This window comes from Chiroxiphia lanceolata, chromosome Z (genome assembly GCF_009829145.1).
Source record: "Chiroxiphia lanceolata isolate bChiLan1 chromosome Z, bChiLan1.pri, whole genome shotgun sequence".
NCBI classification, from domain to species: Eukaryota; Metazoa; Chordata; class Aves; order Passeriformes; family Pipridae; genus Chiroxiphia; species Chiroxiphia lanceolata.
In genome coordinates, this window is record NC_045671.1 from 42082309 (window position 1) to 42101573 (window position 19265).

General features: G+C 46.3%; 1 protein-coding gene across 1 annotated transcript; it reads left to right on the forward strand.

The window, feature by feature from the left end:
* Positions 1-12057: 12057 nt before the first annotated feature.
* KLF4 (Kruppel like factor 4) lies at positions 12058-16565 on the forward strand. Its single transcript, XM_032676658.1, has 5 exons — positions 12058-12464; positions 12561-12678; positions 12790-13696; positions 13782-13946; positions 15452-16565. Exons 1-5 carry the CDS (start codon positions 12460-12462, stop codon positions 15625-15627), a joined length of 1371 nt encoding a protein of 456 aa, XP_032532549.1. The 5' UTR covers positions 12058-12459; the 3' UTR covers positions 15628-16565.
* The last annotated feature ends 2700 nt before the right edge of the window (positions 16566-19265 follow it).

The following is a 19265-nucleotide window of genomic DNA, read 5'->3' on the forward strand; positions in this document are numbered from 1 at the left end:
GATATAACAGCTACATTACCAGGAGTCCTGTACCCACCTGAAGGCCCATCCTGGGCTCAAGGAACACACAGCACCCATGGATTGCTGCCCACACGAAAGACAGATGTCCATGAAAAGGCAAAAACAGCCTCACACATTTGTCTTGTAATAGATGTAACCCTCTGGGTGAAAACTGGATGGGCTGCACTGTCAAAAGCATGAACTCATGACTGACTTGTGTCTACCTGAGGAGTTCAGGCTACAAACACCCAGCCACAACTAAGCTAAACAAGAAGAGTCAGTAAAATCCCCCTTCTACCTGTAACCCTCTGCAGCAGTCTCATTTTATGTGAGGTAAAGAAATCACAGAAAATGGTGGAGAAATTGGATCAAAGACTTCCTACAGTCTTGGTTTGTATCTACTGTGGCCTGGCATGGACCTTCAGGATGCAAAAGTGCACTTGGAGCTGCATTTCATATGTGATCCCAACATAGCTAAATGCACAAATAGACACAAAAGGACACACAAGTAAATACAGGGATGTGAGAAGTTCAGCTTAAATGCCAGAGGAGCAAACTGTGCAAGCTGCTTTTCTTACTGCTGTAGTGAGTCTGGGGATGGTCATGGTCCTACTGGGCTGCCCATCCTCTTGCAAAGGCTCATATACACTCATGGGCTGCTACTGGGGCAATCCAAAGCCCTGGGAAAAAACAGAGACATGAAACAGAGGGCAGGTGTCCAGAGGCAGCTTTCAGGGCTCCCCAGGCTTAGGCAGCTCTCTGGCTATTCAAGAGGAAAAAAGGCTCTTCTTATCCTTATTTCTTTTGTTAACACCTCTACATGGAACGACCAACGTGTGCATAGAAAAGAAGCTCTTTGATTCAGTAAGAAACATCACTCCAGTTGCCCAGTAAATACCCTGATTTTAATAGGGCCCTGGCCTAGCTAACCACATCCTACACCAGTCTATTTATGGCACAGCTAAAAATAGCACAGACCTTTCACATGGAATTAGCATTTCTACTGGTCTTACTTGTTAACAAACTCGGAACTGCTAATTCTTTGATGCCGGAACTTGCTGTGTTTTCTCTTCAAGTGAGGGAAGTGTAATTTTTCTTCTGCAGGCTCATTTCTCTCCCTCTCTTTGTTTCACATCTGATTACATTTAGCATGGATGTTTCTGATATACTCACATGCCAAGAAAAAGTATTACTTTCTTTCATCCTTGCACAATCCAAACTCATATTTAATAACTGACATTTGGCATGCTGATCAGTTTTCAGTAAAGGCTACCCATGTTTTGCCAGGGAAGTATATTTAACTGGGGCTGAACTATCTGTTCCTGAAAAATTATCAGAATTGTATGGTGTGTCCTTTTCATCAATAAAAGGGCCTTCAGCTTGCAAATGCCTATCTTATGAATGACTTGAAAAAGTAAATGCAGTTAAACAAAAAACCAAACAAAAAGTGTAGTCTTACCCTATGCCAGTTATCCCAAATTGTTAGTCTGGGTTAAAATAATATCTCAATGGGAAAAGAGTGAGAAATACTTCAGATGTAAGTGCAGCATACACAGACATTGTGAAGGGAGTTGATCGCTTTCTCTGAGACACCAAATATCCATAAAGAAGTGGATTTTGGGTGCCTTCTGTTAAGAGAACCAGGAGGGAAAAAATGTTATAGCAAAAAGCTTGGGGAAGGAAAACAGACCGTCTTCTTGGCCAACTGCACTGGAATGGGCTAGAAATTCCATCTAAACTATAGCAATTTCAGAAGGGCTTTGCCAAGGCATTTAATTTAGCAGAATATCTTATTTTCAAGGGTTATAATTAGATACTGTAGCAAACTAACAGATAAGGGCACTACTTAAAACATACTTCCTCTTTGAGGGAAGAGAAAACCAAATTCCAGCTTTCAAAGTTAGCCTTTGAGGGAAGGCAAGGCAAGGCAAGGCAAGGCAACCCGGGACACATCCCATGGCTTTTGATTCTGCTCAGGACTTGATGCTCCAGCCTGTTTCCAACACAGAGCCACCAGAAAATGTTGTCCTACTTGGGGTACACAACTGAATCTTGCACTTATATCTCCACTGAAAATGTAAGGTGTGGAAGGAAAGCATGACAAACTTCACTCTTTCTGAAGATTTTCATACACCGCCAATCCACGAAAAGAGTAGGGATGTCTGTCACAGAACAGGGGTAGGGTTGGCAGAACCCACAGGATTCCTGCAGGATGCAGGAAAGGAAGAGCAACTGCAAATCTCTAGTTTTTTCACTGTCCTATCCTCAGCAAAGAAAATAGCACTGCCATTGGAGTCAGTGTCGACCAGTCTCACCATCTCTTACTAATCAGTACAGCATCACTGAATTCAAATTATCTCAGCCAAAGATCCCACCAGGAAAAGCAACATCCCATTCCTATCTCATGCCTTTTGCTTAACTCAGTTCCTGTGGATTCCCTGCAGAGCTCCAAGAAAAAAAATAAAATAGAATAAGGCTGTTAGGTAGGATATTGATAAGACTGCACAAGACATGAGTAAAGAAAGAAGCTGGACTTTCTTTACAACCCATTTTTTAGCCTTTCCCTGATGCTGTTGGAAGCTGGCAACTACCTGAATATTCACTGCCCCCACAAATGGCTCATTCCTGGAATGAAGTCATAGGTCTGTACTTACTCTGCGGTTATTGACACGGAGATGACTGTGACTCACAGGTTCAACACTGTGACTTGATTGCTGTATGATAGGCTGTTACGTTTTCCTTTTCTCCAGAATTTCATTAAAAAATACTTATTCACATTACAGATAATACGTTTTTCTATGTCTATTTTACTCTTGTGTCTACTCACATTCGAAATTGCTGTAGGCAGTGCTATGCAGTCACTTTCCTACAACAATAAAAGCTTCTTTTCATCACAATACCACATCTAGCACAACGTATACTGGGATTAAAAAAGGTCTAGAAATGAGGTCTAAAGCGACAAGCTTCCTAGAGGTTTGTAAATCACCACCTACCTGCTGTCAAGCCATGGTAACATGGTGCAAGTTTCCTTAACCATGAAAAGAAAAAATAAAACATGCTCACACAGACTTTGCCCTAGGCCAGGTCAAACTAATTACACAGATTGCAGGGGATGGGCAGATATTCAGTAAATGCATGTGGGAATTGGTCACCCCCATGCAGCTGATGGGAAGGACCACGAAGAGCTGCAGAAACAAGACAGCTTTCCCTCATGTGTTACTCTCTTCTGTGCACCAAAGGTCTGAAACAAGGAGTTCACTGATGAATAAACCTCCAGCAGCACAGAGACTGCTCCTCATGGCTAAATAAATGCTTTTTGTACTAATAGTAAACACAAGATTAGCATAAGCTAACAAAATAAGCAATATGAATTAGCAGTTAGCTGATGGAAGACACATTTTAACCAATGTAGTAGCACTAAAATCGTCCTCCATTCCCAAACAACATTACTAACCAAGCTCTTACCTTAAATTAAATGTGAGTAGTTAGATATTTCATTCATAGTATTTAAATTTTCTGTGTGACATTTTGAACCGCTGCTTCAGGTGCTTCCAGCACAGTGGGGCTTTGGCCACTGTTAGGCATCTGGCCAAGGAACTAAACCTTTGTCCTTCAAGGTCATGTTTTCAGTGTGTCTGCATAACACTGAGGGACACAAAAGTTAAGAAAGTGTGTTTAATATTCACATGAACTGTGCAGAACAGGCCTCCTGTGATTCACCAGTGCTTAGGAGAGAAGGGAGCTAATGACCAAAGAAGAGTGGGAATTTTAGGATCTCACTATATCTCTGTGGCAAAAATGTAAGCACCAAGAGGAGGAGCCACATGACTTAAACAAACATCCTTTCTGATGGCCAAATTTACAAAATAATACAGAGCAGAACCAATCTCTTTTTAGGTGATGAAACACGGATCCACAGCTACACATATGTGGATTTGGGCATTCTGTCTGGTTGAGAACCTTTTAGTCATGGAAGAATCTAGCTTAACTTTTTTAAATGACTTCTGACACTGAACACCAGAGGTGTCAGTATTGTGTATGTCCTTTATCACTGGCCAGATCCACACAAACTCTTCTAGTCCCCAGCCTTAGCCCACCAGCCCCTTAAGTTCACCCTACATTATCTGAAGACAGAAGTGTTTTAATGCTTCAAAGAGATTTCTACGCTCTCTCTGTCTCTCTCCCTCCCTCTAGAAACAGATCTGACCTCCTAATCCAGCGGGTAAGTTAGGTGCCCTCCACTGAATCACTACTGCCTATTGTGTAAGACAATGGATTATAAAGAAAAGTGGAAGACTTTATCAATAGAAAGACTCTTTGGCAATCAGTCTTCAGAGGATAAAAATTATAAATTCATCTCACAATGAGTATGTCTTCACTCATGGGATACCAGCATCCAAAATTATTAACTGGTGTAAATACTCTATCTTAATTACTTTCAAATTTATTCATAGCCTTGGCTGCATTCATTCTCTTAAGTCCCAAATCTATTCTACAAAGAGTTTAGCTAATTTACTCAAGGAAACTTTAAAGGAGTTCAGAAGCAAATGCCTCTTTTTTAAATTGAGCTGTATAATTCATTCACAAATGGATGGTATTTTGTTTCCCATTTAAAAAAAAAAAAAAAGAGAAAAAAAAAGAAAAAAAAGTTGTGAAAAAATTACTGTTGCAAAACCAGGCCCACAACACAAAAATTAAAGATGGCCACGCCGCCGTCTCTTGGCCCCTTTCTTGCATTACAGGATCACAAGCTACTTTCCAGAGAAGCTCTGTGTCATCCATTGATTGCTCAAGGTAGGTGTTGTGCAGTGTCAGACAGATTTGTTCCTTTCCTAAATTCCACCTAAGGCTTCTCATTGACTCGACATCCCTCCGAGGGCCTGCCAGTAGGCATAAAGCACTTGGCATAAAGACTTAGGAGGAATTTAGACTGGCTGAATCTAGAGCCTAATGAGCATATATTCCTTATTTTGTTTCTTTCTTATTGTGCAGAGTGTGGCCCCAGGCCTCAATTACTGCATGCTATTCAATCCCTACTCAGAATGCACCATTATTAATTTTCTTGTGTTTCCTCATTACTGATTTCCTATGGCACTTTTTGTCCCCACTTCTCAGTGCCCTGCTTCGTGACAGCGAGCAGTGAAACTCTCATCCAGCAGGGATGGGCAGCCTAAACTCTTCTGCCCATGGTGAGGTGTCTCAGGTAACATTTTGTGCCACTAGCCATCTGTGTGCCTCTTGATTAACAGGGTCCTGGCTATGCTGTTGTCCGTGGCAAAGCTTTCCTGGAAGCGATAGAGCCACAAAAACTGTTCTTCAGCAATACCACCGGAGCATCATTATGCAATGTCTATGTCAAAAATCCGAGAGTACTTGCCATAGTGCTCTCATTAAGTGAGCAAAGGACTGTTATCATAGAGTAATGGGCTCCTGCTGGTCCATTAACGTTGGAGTAGAGCTGGAGGCATTTATGGAAACAATGTGGAAAGCCTGGTATTTATTCTCAGAGCAGGCAGCACTGATCCTTTCTCCCCGTGTTCTCCTACAGTGTCTTTATTCCTGTTCAAATGAGGGGAATATTTATCTAGTCATTTCCTCTGCTGGATGCTGGTGAAGGGAAACAACAGATGTTCTTGACTTCAGTATAGCAAATAGTTTAAAAATACATCTTGGGCGAATCAGCTGTCCAGATCAATTTATCCACAACGCTGCAGGGGAGGAACCATTGAAAGATGGCAGAGGTGTTATTTACTATCCTGTGATTACCTACCTCATTATCACAAATTTAATTGCAAATACTCCTGGTTAAACTCTGGAGCACTTTGCTGCTAAACTCTCCCTTACTCATGCAAATTCAAACGCATTATGCACAAGAAGCAGCTATCTCGTGTATTTGCTGTTTTTCTCCTACCTGTTTTGCTAGGAAGCGTGTTATCAAGTCAGATTACATTCCTCAGAAGCCCCACTTTTACACAAACAAAAGAGGCTGGGAGCATAGCGGGGGAGAAAGGTTTGAAAAATCCTCGAGCTGTGAGAGCCGACTTCTCCTTGGTGGGTGTTGAAACCCGCTTATGAATTTGTCCAGTATTAGAGCTTCCCTTCCTTAGTTGCAAAATGTTGCCATTTTTTATACGTGCAAAGAAATAGCAAAACAGAGGAGGTGTACCATCTTCCCGAGTATGCAGGCAGGTCTGCCAAAGTTTCCCTGCTTCCAGCAGCTTCAGAAACCAGGAAAAAAGTGAAATGAGCGAAAATTGCTTCATTTCAAGACTACGCAGGCAAGAAAAGGATGAACTGATTTTATAGTGACACTGCTCGAGAATGTTCTGAGAAGCCAAATCTGTAGTAAGACACTTCATTTTTATTAATAGAGGTTATTAGTTCAAGATTACTAATTAAAAGGTGAGCAATACTGCAAAATAAGAGCCTGAGATAGGGAGGATAGGGAAGATCTCTTCCACATAGTTTTTCCACAACGATTGAGGGGGCTGGAAGATGGTCAAAGAGCAAAACCCTTTCTTGCAGTAAAAAAGGGATTCTTGCAGGGAGACAGATACATTAGAAGTTCCAGAGGCTATTGGACAGCATTGCCTTAAATATTTCAAACAGATAATCATGAGACAATCCTTCGAAGAAGGATGACAAAAAGTGAATTAATAGTAATCCCAATATCTGGCTTCTTCAGAGACATCTCCACAGAGAACTTGGTCTTCTCGCACATATATTTCTCTGCATCTTCTAGGATATACCAAATCTAGCAGCCATCAATGGGGACCATCCTCTGGTTAGTTAACAGCTGGTAATTTCTCAAGTTTTCCTTATTTTTCTGTGACTCCTCCATTGGGTCTGGAAAAACACAATGCATCGGCTCCATGCATGCAAAAAATCCCAAACAAACAAACAAATAAATAAGAATTCATCCTCTTTGCTGTGTGCGAGTGTCCCCATATTACGTGCAGGATTTTAAAAAGGATGCTTATTGTGGAGTTCTTGTGTGCACTAGTCCCACTGTGGGAGTCACTTATTTAAGTCATTGTTGGAGTTTGGGGAACATCTAAATTCAAAGATGAAGCAAACCCATTAAAACAATGACAGATGGGGCAAACCCATTAAAGCAAGGATGCCTAAGCTTGATTTAAAAAAGAAAAAAAAAAACATAAAGCTCTTTGTTTTCCATAAACAGCTCAACAATATTTTTGCCTCTTAGAAAAACTCAGCTACTCTTGAATTGCTTGAAAGCAAAAAAGTTGCTGCTTTGGTGGTGCTAAACTGTGTGAGGGTACTGGCTGCCTCTGCCAGGGGCTGGTGAGGTTAAGTGAATGGTACTTGATGGGGGGGATCAGCATTTCTGGAAATAGATACCTGAATCTCAGACAGGAGTTATCACCCTGGGGGAAATTCAGTGGGAATCACAACTTGAACTCTTGTTGAGAATCGGACCCCTGAGGTTAAGCCCTGCTTAGTTACAGTCTCTCAGGGAAGAAACACTGGGTTGATGCGTCATAAGTACAAGTGAAAGTCATCATCAAGCCTTTCCCCTGCATGAAGATCCTTCCCTCTGGGGTGTGAAAACCTGCTGGCTGCCCAGCAGAATAAAAGCACCTCATGGTCCAGAGACCTCCTGGCATCGGCACTTAAAAAAGCTCTGAGCAACACTAATTCTTACAGGGGAATGAAAGACCAACAGCACAGTCCTACCGCACCTCACTGCAGGGTGTTTGATCTAAACTAGAGCAATGCTGTTGAATGGTGACAATAACTATTTCTGGGTCATTCTACCTTGTTCACAGAATTACAGAATCACTTCGGTTGGAAAAGCCCTCTAAGATCATCGAGCGGAACCATTAACCCAAACTGCCACGCCCACCACTAAACTGTGTCCCACACCTACATATCTTCTAAATACCTCCTAGAAAAATAAAATAACTATCGACAAGATATGGTCAGGCTTTCAAAAAGCAGATGAGAATAGATATGACCATAGGCACTGCTGACATTCTCAGCATGAACATTTATGATTCTAAGTCTGCATGTCCCATCTGTGTATGTGTGCACTTACTGCTGCTTGAAACCTGCCTGGAATTGTTCACAATCTTCAGAGATGTGCCCTTTGCACTGTACTAATAATCCATGAACATAACTGCCAGCTGAACAGGGGTTTATTTCTGTTTAACAAAAACAAAATACCCCATGCAAGAACAGATAAATAAAACTTGAGCTCAGCTGCACTTTATTATGGCTATACAATTCATGGAAAAACAAATAAAAAAAAAAAAAAGAACCAGATACACAAAAGACAGGTCTCCTTGAGTAGAACACAGGAAGGCAATTTGGTGGCTGTGGCTCTGGACTGTCTCATCCTTCTCAGTGAGCAGAAGTCCTGTGGAAGGATGGTGGATACTCAGCACTGTACTCTACAGTGTGCCTTGCACAGCAGGTGCGTGTGCAATCCCTCACACTTTCCTCTTCTCTCGTCCACAGTGCAGTTGGGGTCAGATAATTTGGGCGGCATGGGACATAAGAAACCTTCCAGGTGCCCAGTCTCCTTGAACTTCACCCACTTCACCTGCAACCTTGTTAGGATAAAACTCAGCACAGCACCAAGGATTATGGAATTGCTGCTTTTGATGAAGCAGCAAGAGGGGATACTACTAGATACAACCCAGAATCATGATTTCCTTCCCAGTTCTCCAGGACTGGAGCAGGACCCCGGCAGCTCCTGGCCCTGTAGGCTGCCTGCCGCAGCATGCTGCAGGGATAACAAAATGCAATCCCAGAGATGCCGGGAAAGCATCTCATTGTCTGACCCTGAGGATGCCGTGCCACAATCTTTCCCAAAGTCTGCAGTCCCTGATTCCATCAGCTGCTCTCACAGACAACCAAATGGAAGGGGATAGGCTGCACGTTGTGGTCCCTGAGAGCCAGTTAGTTGAAAATCAAGTTCCAAACTTAAGCTTTAAAATAAACATATCAAGATAAACAGGTTGGTCTTTGTTTCAGACACAATTGCCTTGATTTTTTTCTTATTGTTGATGTTTTTAATATGTGATACCATTTCCCGATGGCTGTCTCTGCTTCAGAAACCTGTGCTCTTCCATCACCTTGGGTTCTTCCTGTCTTTTGGGGTTTTTACACACAGGTGATCAGTTTAACACTGACTCAGGGTAGACACTAAGGCCTTTCACTCAGTCATTTCTACTCTGCCCCGCACTTGCAGTGGATTACTGCTTGGACTGGCCACTCATATGGGTTGCCTGCATCATGGAATAATGCTTTTCCCAAAATGGATGAGCAGCACCGGTGGCAAGCCTGTGGCAACCCCACTTGCACCATAAAATGTTGTAGATGTGGAAGAAATCTCCTCCTACCTAGGGAGGGAGAGAAACACACAGAGGCCACAGCAGTCTGGCATGGTAAGTACTGCAGCAGACTTCTTTCTGTCCCAGCACAGCATCATCTGGACAAATGTCATTGCACATCCCAAGGTGAGAGGGACACAAATTCCGTGCAATTCTCTATCTGGATTAGGCAATCCCTGAAGTTGGCTTTGAACAGCACAGAAACATGCTGTGTTCTGAGTTTGAAGAAGGAAAGTTTTTGAGAAAATTGGGAAATTCAGAGCAAACTGAGACGTGGAGAAATAGTTGGCTGGCAACAGAAGGCATGTTAACGTAAGTCTGTCCTAAGAAAACATCATTTAGGTTGTTATGTAGGCTGGGAAAGCATTAGCTGTGAACAGTTGAAAATCTAATTCATTTAATTTCCACACTCAGACCATTAAATGACAGTCCCTGTCGTTCAAGGGAGCAAAACCTTCATTGACGAAAAAAATGAATGTGTTGATCTTTATGTGGGATGTTCAAACACAGGTGTCATTGGTCTCCCCAAATGCCTGCAAACATACACTTTTTTCAAGCAGCCTGTCAACATTTACACAATTCAAAATCAAGACTCAGATGAAAGTGGGCCACATCTTTTTAACATGAGCTTACACATACCTCACACGTGTCTGCCTGAATCACCAAGAAACACTGCGATCAAGTCTATTTTAATGAAAGATTGTGAAAGCAACCTGTATTATTTCAGCCTGCAATACTCAAGCCTCCTCTTCCTGGAACTGGTGAAGTTCTGGCACTTATTTTAAAGATATCAGATCACTTATCTGCTTTTGAAGCATTCTTGTTCTCCTATTTCTAATAAGAGATGTGATTTTTATTTTAATGTTGGCCTCGAGAGATCCTGAGTCTGAAATCTGGACCTGGAAAACACTGCATTGCTTAGGAGATCTATAAATTAACGTTTACAGTACGAGGAAACAAATGAAAAGCAACTGATGGGGGAAAAAATATCCAGAGAACTGCAAGTTTCCACATTAGAGGTTTTCTCCTGAGACTAAGCTAGAGGGGAGGTTTAGATCTAAAACTGTTGGCATATGGTTTGGATGCTCATTCCTAAAGTTGTTGTCAGAGAGACTTAAGAGCACAAACCCTGGATGGGAGTCACAGCTGGGACCTGGCAGCAGTGCTGTGGGGGTTGTGCAGACCACCAGTCCTTCACCTCTGAGCAGGGGAAAGTGCCTCCCTTCCCCCTCCGGGCACCCTCCTGGTAGTTCACCAGCCTTCATCCCTACACACTAATCCTTCTTTGTACCGGTGGTTCCTGGCATATCCTCCGCCAAGACACGGACTTTGTGCAGAAAAAAAACCGCTCTGTTTTTTAGTGCCAAAGTTATTAATGATTAACATTCGTAAATGCAAAACCGGTAAAACCGGCCCTCTAAAATAAAGCCAGGCATTTTATTATTATTTTAGGGTTTAATTTAGTCATCACAAGTTACTCAGTATTATGTTTGCAAATCACTGTAGGGCTGGGACTTCACCCCTCCGGCCTGACCAGCTCTGGTCAGCGGCCGGCGGCGCAGAGGGGAAGAGATCTGCCGCAGACCCCGCCCAGGGAGGACCGGGACAGATCCCACCGGGGGTAGGGTGGACAGGGACACAACCAGTCGAGTGGGACAAGGACGGAGGCCACAGGGGGAACCGGGACAGAGCCCACTGGCAGGGAGAGAGACAGGGACAGAGCCGGCGGGGAGGACCGGGACACAGCCAGTCGGGGGGGACAAGGACACAGCCCGTCGGGGGACAGAGCCCGCCAGGGGGACAGAGAGGCGAGGCGCCGGCTCGCCATTGCCCTCTGGAGGAGTCTGGCCACCCTCCCACTGGCTAGCCCGGTCCGTTCGCTGCGGTTCCCGGTTGATTTGAGTGTGTTCTGGTTTTGGGGATTGTTCTGTAACTTAATTGTTGGGTTTTTTTCAAGGACTATTTCCAGCCTCCCGCCCTGTCCCGGCCCCTGGCACCGTCGCGACCGAGGCTGCCCGGCCACATCTCCGCGGACCGGTGGGTCCCTGCGATGGGGAGGGAGTCGAAGAGTAGCCAAAGCCTGGCGCTAGAGCGTGACGAGTGTAAGGAGCCGCGTCGTCGGGGCTCTTCGGGAAATGAACAAAAAGGGACCAAAAACAAAAATAAAAAGAAGAAAAGGGGATAAGGGAAAAGAAAATTTAGGGACAAAAAATAAAGAAAAAATAAATTAAAAATAAAAAACGAAAATGAAAGGTTAAGGGGAAGGATGGTGAGACACGGCCAGGCGCTCGGGATACTCCGTTCCACTTCCTCCCCTTCCACGCCGGGCCGCCGATTCCCAGCGGGAATTCCCACACCGCCGCCCGTGTGGGAGCCCCCGCGGCTCGCGGGCATCCCCCGCGCTTGTGTCCGCGCGTCCTGCCCCCCCTTCACGCCGTCACCGCCCGCGTCACGGGCCGCTCGGGGCGGAGCCCCCCCCCTCCTTCTTTACGCTCCCCCCCCCCCCCCTTCCCCGGAGCCCGTCCCGCCCCGGCCGCCCCTCCGTGCCCCCCCTTTCCCCACATGTCCGTTTGTTGTGGCCGTCTCTATGGCGGCGGGGGCGGCGCGCCCGCGAGGTGAAGTGATAAGAGGGGGCGGCGGCCGAAGCCCCGCGCAGTGCCGAGCGGGGCGCGGCGGCAGCGGAGGATACTTCGTGCACATCCCTCTTATCCTCCCTCCCTCCGTCGATCCATCCATCCCTTCCCTCCCTCCTTTTTTCCCCACTGGAATCACTGCGCCTCGTCCGTCCTGCCCGGCTCCCCACATGGCCGCGGCTCCTCGGGAAGCGCCCCGCGCCGCCGCGCTGCCGGTGCCGCGTTGCCGGGCGGCGGCCGCCGCCTCCTCCTCCTCTTCGCCTTCATCTCCGCGGCGCCGCTAGCGCCCCACAAGCCGCTCTGCGCCCCGCCGAGCCACAAGAAGAAGAAGAAGGGCGCTCCCGCGGCCCCGCCCCGGTGGCGGCGCTGCGCCGGGTCCCCGCGGCTGGACGGCGCGTCCCAGGCGCCCTCCCTCCCTCTGCTCCACGACGGCGGCGGCGGCGGCTCGGCGGGACGACCCGGCGCGGATGCGGTGGGTGCTTCGGGGAGCGGCTGCTGTCCTTCCATCCCTGCATCCCTCCATCCCTGACCGCCTCGCTGACCCCGCTGTGTCTTCCCCCACCCGCAGGCAGCCCCCTGGCGAGTGCGAGATGGCGCTCAGCGGCACGCTCCTCCCTTCCATCGCCACCTTCGCGGCGGGCGCCGCGGGCCGTGAGAAGGCGGCGCGGCCCGCGGGCCCCGGCAACGTGAGTATCGGCGCGGCACGGACGGGGCCGGACGGGACGGGGCCGGGAGGGGCGGGGGCCGTCGGGCCGGGCGGGTGCGGCCGGGGCTGAGGCGTGCGAATGTCCCCGCAGCGCTGGCGGGAGGAGCTGTCGCAGCTGAAGCGGCCGCCGCCGGCGCTGGCGGCGCGGCCGGTGGAGACGCCGCCGTCGGAGCTGGAAGCCGCCACCACCACTCTGGGGCCCCGCCGCGACGCCGAGGAGTTTAACGAGCTGCTGGACTTCGACTTCATCCTCTCCAACTCGCTCATGCACCAGGAGCCCGCCGCCGCCGCCGTGGTGGTGGCCCCCGCCGCCACCCCGGCCCCCACAGCCAGCCCCTGCCCTCCCGCGCCCTTCGTGTACCCGCTGCCCCGGCCCGAGCCCGCCGGGCTCCTCTACGGTGCTGGTGGCGGCGGTAGCTGCGATGGGGCGCCCGCAACCGGGTCCGCCACCCCCTTCAACCTGGCAGACATCACCGACGTGTCGCCCTCGGGAGGCTTCGTGGCCGAGCTCATGCGGCCGGACCTGGATGCAGTGTACCTGCCTGCGCCCGCAGCGCTGCCGCCCTTGGGCAGCCTGCAGGGCAAGTTCGTGGTGAAGGCGGTGGGCGAGTACAGCCACCCAGGGCTCAGCCCCAAGAGCGGCCCCGCCGCCCCACCGCCCGGCACCGATGGCTCCAGCAGCCCCTACACACCCCTGCCGAGGATGGTCCCCAAAATCAAGCAAGAGGCCGCCCCGCCGTGCACGCTGGCCCCGCCACCGCACGGGAGCAGCCCCCGAGGAGCCCCCCAGCACGATTTCGCATTGGGCAGCCGCCAGCTGCCCTCCCGGAGTACGCCTTCGCTGGGGCCCGAGGAGATGCTGAGCGGCAGAGACTGCCTCCCTGCAGCGCCGGGACTGAGCCATCCACCGTTGCCGCTGCCCCCCGGGTACCCCCCAGCCCCCGGTTACCCCACCTTCCTACCCGAGCAGCTTCCGCCCAGCACGCTCCAGTACCAAGGTGAGTGCCCACAGTGCTGGGGCAGCCGATGTGCCCGCTTTGGTGCTGGCCACGGCGGTGCTCATTCCTCCCTGTCCGCCCCTAGAGCTGATGCCATCCGGGAGCTGCCTGCCTGAGGAGACCAAGCCCAAGAGGGGACGCCGGTCGTGGCCTAGGAAAAGGACGGCCACGCACACCTGTGACTATGCGGGCTGCGGCAAAACCTACACCAAGAGCTCTCATCTCAAGGCTCATCTAAGAACCCACACAGGTCAGTTCCAGTGTCCCGGCCTGAGGGGCATGGGATGAGTCCTTCAGACAGTGTAAACGTGTGAGCACAGGAGAGGGCTAAAAGCAGCAAGACGTACCCTTTCTCTGCTAGGTTTCCGGGCTTTTTTGTTTTTTCTTCCCCTCTTGGTTATTTGAAGTCTTGTGGAGCCTTTGCTTATTGGCTTGACATTTTGCCTAATGGTTTAGTGGCTCAAGGAGCAGGTGGGTTTCTTGCCAGGGCACAGTTTGTTACTTCTCTCTTGCTGTGTGGAGAGCTAATTAGCAGATAATTGGAAGTCAGGTAGGATTCGTTGTTCTACATGGTGTTGGCCCACTTCTGAGAAGGGAGCAGACCTCTCTCAAAGGTACTTCTTGCTTTGCTTGTGATTAAGTGCTGTGCAGTCCTGTAGGGCAGAGGTTTGTGCACCTCTGCTGCTTCCTTTTTGGGGAAACTGTGATGGGGCCCATTAAGAGCAGGGCTTTCAGCTGAGCTGCAGCACAGATGGGGGTGCCTCGCCTACCTGTGGGAGGACATCTTTTCCTGAAACACCACCAAAGAGGCAGTTTAACTGTGGATAGTCGGCAGCTGGAATTGGGATAAAACCTGCTGAAGTGTGTATCTGAGCCTGGTTTCAAACTCTAACCTTGCAGCTGAGTGTGTGGTGTTGCAGTAACTGAGCTTGTGAAAGCAGGTACAGCCAGCATGGGCATTCCATAACAGTGATTAAATTACCTGGGAATTTGCATGATTTAAATCCCTGGATTGTGAACTCGATTCAAAACTTTCTCCTGAGGAGGAGATGGGATAGGGAAAAACAAATACTGGTGCTGTGGTAGTTAGGCTGCATCTTCAGCTAATGGCAGTGAGGGAAAAAAACAATCAGTCAAGCGAATGGTGAACATCTGCCCCAAGCCAGTCAGCACTGTCTCCAGTGTGCTGGGACAGGGACTTTGTAATTGTGAGGGAAGCTCATCCTGCCATCAACAGTGGTTTTGTTATGGTGAAGACACTAGTAAGATTGAGTCCTTAATCAGGCTGAGCTAATGAAAATAGTTTCTGGCTGTTTTTTTCCTTCTTGAGACCTACAATTACCTAAATACATTGTTCTGCTGAGCTATTTGTGGTTGCTATGTAAAATTGCCAGCAAAAATACACACTTGCGTTCTCTGAAGCCTTGTGCGGAAGAGGATGGGAATGAACATTTTAGTGAAGATTTAAGTGACACCAAAATTGTATAGTGCCTGTACATCTCGAAAAGACAATCTTGCTCTGTTAGTCCTTGTAGTTTGTTTGTAACTTCTTCAAGAAGTCCATTGCATTTGACTGCCCCTTTTTTTTTTTTAAGCGGGACAATATTCTAGTGCTGCTTGAGAGAAACATAGCCACAAAAAAACCCCAAAAACAAACAAACAAACAAAAACAAACAAAAAAACAAAACCAAAAAAAACCCCAAAACAACAGACCTCCTAACTGATGTGTTTTATTGCCTGGGTTTTTTTTAAAAGGTGAGAAGCCTTATCACTGTGACTGGGAAGGCTGTGGATGGAAGTTTGCCCGATCTGATGAACTTACTCGTCACTACAGAAAACACACAGGCCACCGCCCTTTTCAGTGCCAGCGGTGTGACAGAGCATTTTCCAGGTCAGACCACCTTGCCTTACACATGAAGAGGCACTTCTAGTTTGAAGCAGTGGACCTTTTCCCTAAAGATTCAGTATTTACAGCACAAGGACTGTCTTCCGCAAGATGGGGAGAAACACAGTTTAAGCACTACAGATAAATCGAGGTGAAGTCTTCCAAAGAGTGGAAAAGAGGGATAACTGCATATGGATGTTGCAACTTTCTTTTTTTATAGTTATACACTTAAAAGTAAGAGAACCAAAAAAAAACCATTGGGGTCAATGACTGGATCTTCTATCATTCCAATTTGTAAATCCAACTTGAATTATTTCCGGACTACAAAATGCCAAGGAGTGACTGGAAGTCACGGATATCAGGGTTAAACAGGCTGTGTGTAGTTTGGAGGGTGGGGATATTACACAGGGAAATGACATTCCCTTAATTTTCTTTCAATGCAATATTAGATGTAAATGTCATCTTGTACTTTCTTTTTTTTTTTCTTCTTCTAAAAGCCATTACAATGTTAAAAGAGGAGGAAAAATTCAGGTACAAAATTATATTTTAAAAGCCTATTTCATGGTGCTTAGTGACTGTTGGTTCTAGAGGTACCAAAACCAGGAAGCCAAAGTTCTCAAACTGCTGCATATCTGACAAGGAAATATTTTTTGTCTTCCGATTGCCAATTATGACCTAAATCAGGTGAATAAACCTGGTTTATCTTTTTTTACTAAGAAAATAACTTTATGCAGACAGTCTGTAATGCACTGTGGTTTCGATGTGCAATAGTTTGTACAATGGTTTATTCCCAAATATGCCTTAAGCAGAACAAATGTTTTCTATATAGTTCTTTACATAATAAATATGTAATATAAATTTAAGCAAACTTCTATTTTGTATATTTGTAAACCACAAAGTAATAACAAAATTTTGTTGGAATTTGTATTTTGCATATTCAAGGTGAAAATAAGTTTTAAATAAACATATAATATTTTATCTGAATAGTTGCTGTAGTTTTCTCTTATGCATGGACAAGGCCAAAGAAAGTTTTTTAAGTATTTGTTAGTGGTTGAGTTTACCAAGGCAAGGAGGGGGTGGCAGCAAAGGCTTGTAGTCTCGAGACTCTGAAAGATGGGATTGTGTAAGTGCAGTGCTGATGTCACATGTCTTTTTAGGGAAAAAGGTGTAAGGAAGATTTTTGCTCTGAATATCAAATTGCCACTTACCTCACCTGCATGATGAAACTGTAGTTTTACTGTTTTTTAAGTAACTCAGTCTGAATTACTTGTTAGAGGAAACACTTCTGCTGAGGACATGGAGACTTTGTGCGTTCGAAAGATAACAAATTCTAGAAATTTTTTTTTTTTTGTAGCTGTCTTTTCAGGATGAAAAAGTTCTGGCTGCTTTTTCTTGGATTTCTTAGATAAGATGGTGTAACCACTTTACCGTGAGTGAAGGAGAATCAATGTTGCAAAGAATGAACTTGGCTCGAAGAATAAAGAGCGTGCGCATGAAACACCATTTAGGAATAATCTACACAGGGAGTTCCTTGTGGAACCTGCTCTGTCCTGGGAATTCGACAATGTATGAAAAGCCAAAATTCCCGTAGAAACGCACACATAGCTGGGGAAGGGTGACTGTGCAGAGGTTGCATACTGGAGCTGTACACTGAGGACATGTTGCTGCAAGGTCCCCGGAGTGCTTCCATACTTCCAGCCGCATGTGCTCCGCCACAGTCCAGCGGCGTGAGCTTGCTGCATGCTTCAGGTCCTCACCAGCCCTGTGGTACCTGTCCTTAGGGAACTCATTGTTCTAGCTGCTTTAATAAATATGTAGCAATGCTGCACGAACAGGACCTGTTTTTCTCACTGCTCTTTGTGAAGAGAAGAAATGGTTTCTCTTCAGCTAGTTTAAAATGCCAGTCAGCTAGGAATTTGGATGCATATGTCCAATAAAGCTGAGCATGGAAAAAAATACAATTGCAGGCAAGAGGCATTTTTGCAGTCATTAAAACAAGAGTGGCAACATTGAATTTTTGTTTCCGAATGTGCCTTTGGAATGCTATTAAAGTTCACATTTGGATGTGTTGTTTGTGTGGTTGTTGGTGCCATTTCTTTCTAAGTCTGTATAAGTAATATAACAATGCAGAAAGTATTTCTCACCCCTTATCACCAAGGCATGCTTTGTTCAACTCAAAGCTATCTTTGTTGGTTTGGTTTATAGGTAACATGGGAGTAGGGAATGCCTTGTTTGGTTTGCAAATAGCAAGTATTTAAAGCTAAATTAAAATTATAAGTCATCTTTTATCTGAAGCTTTTTCCATGTGAAAACTTTTTACAATTAAACCAGTCTCCTTTTTTTTTTTTTTTACCTGTTCTGTTGCTCTGCCTGTGAATTCTGGAGGAGAGATCCACGGTCGGCATTGAAGCTGGCATGCGCTGTGAGGGCCTGAATTGTGCTGTCCCATCTCAATAGCTAGGTAGCTGCAGGATAACCTTTACAGCTGCCATGCAGAATGTCTCTTGTATGTGTGCGAAGTCTGTGTCCTAACACTTCTGTAAGTACTGAAATCTGAAGATTTCATGTGAAAAACTGGTTTCTGTTGCTTTTTAAGTGTTATGTCATTATGTACCCTGAAGAATTTTGTAAGACGCTCTAGCATGTAGGATCGCACTGTCTGCTTCAGCCAGCTTCAGTTTCTGCTTGATGTTTTTTGGACCCTAGGTTTGTAGTTGCATGAACAATTGAACTGAAACAGGGCGTTGTTCCCTTCTCCTGTTCATTTTTTTCTTAATTCCCTTTTTTTGTCCTGATACTAACCAAGCTGTCCTCACGTATGACTTTCCAGACTGACATGGACACGACTGTAGCTTTGCATTTAAAAGGAAATGTTGCTGTTCCTTTAACCATTTCTAAAATGCTACTCCTATACTTTTTTGGGACAGGAGCCAACAGCTCAATTTTTGCCATACAGCATGCAACCTATGAAAGGCAGTCCTTATTCTTAAGGCGGTCTCTTAAGGCTCACTGAAATGAGCAGTTGCACCAGTTGTGCTCTGATAAGTAGAGCTAGGAATAGAAGATTACATTTGCCACCTGTTTCATTGTGTCTAGCATTCTGGAGTTGCACTTAGGATCAGGATTGTACATGATGCAGTGGAACAACATGTATCAAAACATGTATCTCATAAAACATACCTAAAACACCGAGCAATCTTGTAAGTGTGTCTTGAAAAACAAGATTTTTTTTTAGCATTACTGAAGCTGTATTTATATGCCACTTTGGTCAGGCTAGAGTATCTAAAATCAGGGTTTGAGATTATTAGGGTTGGCCTCTCTGACATGGGATGAGAACCTCTACAGCTGCCCCAGACCACTATTTTAGCTACTGAAGGGAAAAGCTCTTGTGGCAGAGAGCGATCTCTGCAGTCAAACTACAGCCGTCCTTAATCCTACTCACCCCTAGCCCAAATCTCTCTGCAGCACACTTAGCATGTGGAGATGGAGCTGTTCAAAACAGGATGGCACATGTCTGCCTGTAGAGTGCCAAGTATTCAAAAGTAGCATCAGAATAAAAATCTTCTGAGAGCCTCAGCACTTCTGTGCACTTGTCAGCTGCACACTATGGCCTGGAATTTTGCAGGAGTCAGAGTTGCTCTGACTGTGACCCAGCACAAACGCCTTCGGCTGTCCTCTGTCACA